The sequence below is a fragment of the Conger conger genome, chromosome 3, assembly GCF_963514075.1.
Source record: "Conger conger chromosome 3, fConCon1.1, whole genome shotgun sequence".
Lineage (NCBI taxonomy): Eukaryota > Metazoa > Chordata > Actinopteri > Anguilliformes > Congridae > Conger > Conger conger.
The window spans coordinates 79,912,405-79,916,727 of record NC_083762.1 but is presented as its reverse complement, the minus strand read 5'-3'; the positions used below and the strand labels follow the sequence as shown (position 1 = coordinate 79,916,727).

At 47.7% G+C, this 4,323-nt stretch overlaps 1 protein-coding gene across 1 annotated transcript in view; it reads right to left on the bottom strand.

Annotated features, from left to right (window-relative positions):
• Positions 1-4,323, bottom strand: part of satb2 (SATB homeobox 2) — a 60,167-nt gene that overhangs the window by 31,582 nt on the left and 24,262 nt on the right. Inside the window, 2 exon segments of the mRNA XM_061236022.1 lie at positions 1-165; positions 3,342-3,344. Coding sequence (XP_061092006.1) covers positions 1-165; positions 3,342-3,344 — 168 coding nt within the window.

Sequence of the window (4,323 nt, the reverse complement as noted above, 5' to 3'; positions counted from 1 at the left end):
GGGCCAGCAGGGCTGTCTCCACCAGCTGGGTGAAGAGGATGTCCTTCCTCACCAGAACAAACTCCGCGTGCTCCTCCCGGGCCCCATCTCCGTCAATCACCATCCCCCCGCCCCCGCCCCCGCTATCCACCTGCTCCACCACGCAGAACACCGGGATCATCAGACCTGGGGACGGAGAGAGAGGGAGGGAGAGAGAGGGGGAGAGGGAGAGAGAGAGAGGGAGGGAGAGAGAGGGGAAGAGAGGAAAAGAGAGGGAGAGGGAGAGGGAGAGAGAGGGAGGGGGGAGAGAGAGAGGGAGAGAGGGAGAGAGAGAGAGGGATAGAGGGGGCAAGAGAGGGAGAGATAAAAACAATAAATATATTTTTGTAATACATAAAACTAACTAAAATGTCTACCGACTAGGTTACATTGCTATTCAGAATTGAGCTACAAAGATAATTCATGTGATTCTACTGGCCTGGCAGTCATATCTCTAGCTAGCTGGTGAAATAAATATGAAAAAGTTTCATTGTCTTAAACTATAGATGTATTTGCTACTTGAGGGGTGCTAAATGTGCTTGCCAAAAGGGGGCGTGGCATTCACAAGAAGGCGTCAGCGATAACGGCTGTGGGCTGTTCTTAACGCTACGTCCTGCGTAAGTTGTACCTTAAGCTCTACCTTAACGTTTCAGCGTGTTTCCACAAACTTTCTTAGCTAAGTACACCTCTGTAAAACGCGAAGAGACACAGTTGTCGGGAAACGCGGCCCAGATCAATCCTTTACAGGTGACTCTTTCTGTCCAATCAGAAACTCCCCTACAGGTGCCCTGAACTGACAGAAATGGAACGTGAAACTCCAGGTAATCATGACTCATTCACACGCCTGTATCTGATCTGGCTGGCTCTCCACCATGGCAGATAGGTTGAAGGTTGAATCTGGTCAAACAACAGTTATTATGGTCGGGGTTTGGGTGGTGACATTATTTTCTCGAGAAATTAGTCATATAGATTTTGTAATTTATCCAACTACTCCAAACAATAAAATATGACACAGCATGCAGGCATGTGTGTGTGTGCGCATGTGAGTGTGTGTGTGTGTGTGTGTGTGCGTGTGAGTGTGTGTGTAGAATTTAACTATTTATTTATTTTTGGGGATGGTGGTTGAAAAGGGCCACCCCCCCCCCCCCCCATAGCACCAGTAATACCACTTCCTTACCTCCCCTCCAAAAAAAAAAAAAGCTCTTATTTTGTATTTTGAAAGGGTGCTTTGTTCTTTGGCCTTCTGTCGACTCACAATTAATTAGCACCCCCAAAGAAAACCACGTTACCCAAACCCCCCCACCCCAAACTCCATCCCCCCTGATAATAAGGGTCTGCGAAAAAGGCAGCCCCCTCCTCCTCAATCTATCCCTCCATCCCTCCCTCCCTCCCTCCCACCTCCCCTTGTTTTAATCAGTCAATTCCTATATTTCTATTTCCTTCCCATTAATCATTCCAGCGCTCCCAGTTCGGAACGCTCTTATGGAGTGAATTACACACTGGCGGCCTGTGCCAATTCAAGTAAGTGAATTTCCCCCAACAGGAAAATATAACTGTCAACACCGAACAGCTCTCTCTCTCTCCCTCCCTCTCTCTCTCTCTCTCTGCCTCTCTCTCTCTCTCTTTCAGCACCCTCCTCTCTCCCGCTCCACAACACTGTCTAATTTTCATCTCTCATCCTCCTTTCATCATTCCCAGGACCACACTCCACCAATTTTCCAGATTCTTTTTCGGAGTCGCGCACACCTCTGTCTCGCTCTCTTCCCTGTTACCCCTGTTCCCCATTCCTGTTCCGTAATGGGGCGACACTGGCCCAGCAGGTAGGCGGTAAGAGCGGTCGGAGGGTTGCCGGTTCGAACCCCCCGCCCGGGCTGTGTCGAAGTGTCCCTGAGCAAGACACCTAAACCCCCAAATGCTCCTGACGAGCTGGTTCATACCTGGCCTGGCAGCCCATCACCGTTGGTGTGTGAGTATGTGTATGTGTATGAGTGTGTGTGAGTGTGTGAGTGTGTATGTGTGTGTGTGAGTGTGTATGTGTGTGTGTGTGGGTGTGTGTGTGAGTATGAGTGTGTGTGTGAGTGTGTGTGAGTGTGTATGAGTATGTGTGTGAGTGTGTGTGAGTGTGTGTGTGTGTGTGTCGTGAGTGTGAGTGTGAATGAGAGGCATCAGTGGTATTACAGGGCGATATAAATGCGGAACATTTCATTTAGAGGCCTGGAAAACCTTGCTATTTTATGTTAGATATTTGCCAAAGAGATGCAACTTACATACGTAGCATATCTTTTGACCACTTGTTTCAAATACTATACCTCCATTTGTGACAGGTTATTTTACAAGAGTAAGAGTGGCTTACTAAGTCGGTTAGGTATGTTGCTCGAGGATGCAACAGTGGTGTTAAACTACACCCACTTCTTTCCCTGGAACCTGCCACTCTTTTTTTCAATCTCTCTTTCTTTCCCTCTCTTCCTCATTACCTCTCTTCAGACATGTAGCTGGTTCTCTTCCCTGCTGAAAACAGCTCAAGCTAGGTTTTAAAACAGCCGGTAGCTGGTTGACCAGTGGGGTATTCCAAGCTGGCCATAGCTGGATTTTACAGCAGGGTTTACCTGGCAATGCTGTGGAAATCTTCCATTGAGGCGTCATGCGTGAATTAAAGTGGCATTCCAGAAAAGCAGCCCTGACACATTACCGGCTTGAGACTGAGCAACATTCATGGAAATGTTTCATTTTGATGTTTTAAGTGTGAGCAGAACCATAAGATTCCTGGATCAAGCAGGCAAAAACAAACATGACTTGTTTCATTAGGCTGCATTGTGTCTCGCTGCAAAAGAAAACAATTACACAAATGGAGTCAGTACAACAAATAAATGATCGGCTAATTTATTAACCACGAATGTGCTGTCATCGTGGCGTATAAATGCCAAATAGAGTATATAAATGTTTCTTAAGCTCTTATAGGTGTACATGCCCATTAGAATATGGCAGGACATCAGGTGTTATAATTCTTTTTTTTTTTCATTAGCAAGCTATTTAGCGGAAGTTAACTTAACTTCTTTGGCTAGCAAGCCAGAGTAAACAAAATCACTGGGATTGTTCCGGCAACAATTACTGGCACCGTCAAGTGCAGATGCTGTCAACAGAGCAAAGCGCTAGATACTGCGGCCCTTGTGTTGTGTGAACAAGAGAGGCGATTAGATTGATGGTATACCCTGCTGTAAAGTCCGGCTATGACACGCTTGAAATGACCAGCGACCAGCTGTTTCAAGACCTAGCTTGAGCTGGTCAAACCATGTTGAATAAGGAACTCGTCCGAACGGGTCAACCAGCTACCAGCGGTTTAAAAACCTAGCTTGAGCTGATTTCTTTTAATGCAGCAATGTGCTGTGTTCTGAAGCAAAATGTTCAGTGTTAAATAAACTCTGGCAGGGTCCATGTTTGTCTCATATGTGCTAACTAGATTTGAGTTAACACTCGACACGTGACTGTTCCCCTGTGTGAAAACAGCGATTGTGTTCCTCCTGTTTGGTGGCAGTGCATCATGGAGAATGGCGGCTTAATGGCCTCGCTTGTCTAGAGAAGTGACACACCACCCAAGGTTTCTACAACCCTTTGAAACTTTCATTTATCAGTTGCACACCGGGGACCGGGGTTCGATTCTCGGTTTGGCCGGCTCACGTGGGGCAGCAATAATTGGCTCGCTGCTCCAGAGGGAGGGACTTGGCAGGGTTATTAGATCGCCGCACAATAAGCACCTCGGGCGCCTCGGAATCACGGCAACGGGCACGAGACGAGACGGCTTGAAGAAGGCTTGTCGTTCTCCTTCGGGCCGCCGAGGGACGGGGTACGGGCGGTACATCTAATACGACTACCTCCAATTGAATCAGACGAGGTACAATTGGCCACCAAATTGGGAGAAAAAGGGAAAAATCTGGAAAAAAATGTAAAAAAAAAAAAAAAAGAAACTTTGATTTATACTTCAGCGCACGACACTTTCAGAAAACGTTCGGCCGGGGGAAGGACGGAGGACGCCGCGTGGCGGTTGGCATTTATACTCCGACGAGGGCCTGCCGAGTGTTCCGCTGTTTCTATGGCAACGAAACGCCAATCTCCCCGGCCACTCGTCCACCTCTGCAAAATTATATAATAATTATATACCGCGTGGCAGAGTGCGCCGGTGTCCGCCGTTCCGGAGGCGTCCTGCGTTGAGGAAGACGCGCCGCGCAGCACTTTTCTCAGTTGAAAATATGCTTCGGCTCATGGCAACACTTTGTCTGGAGGTGCTTTAGATATCGAACCTTCTCGACT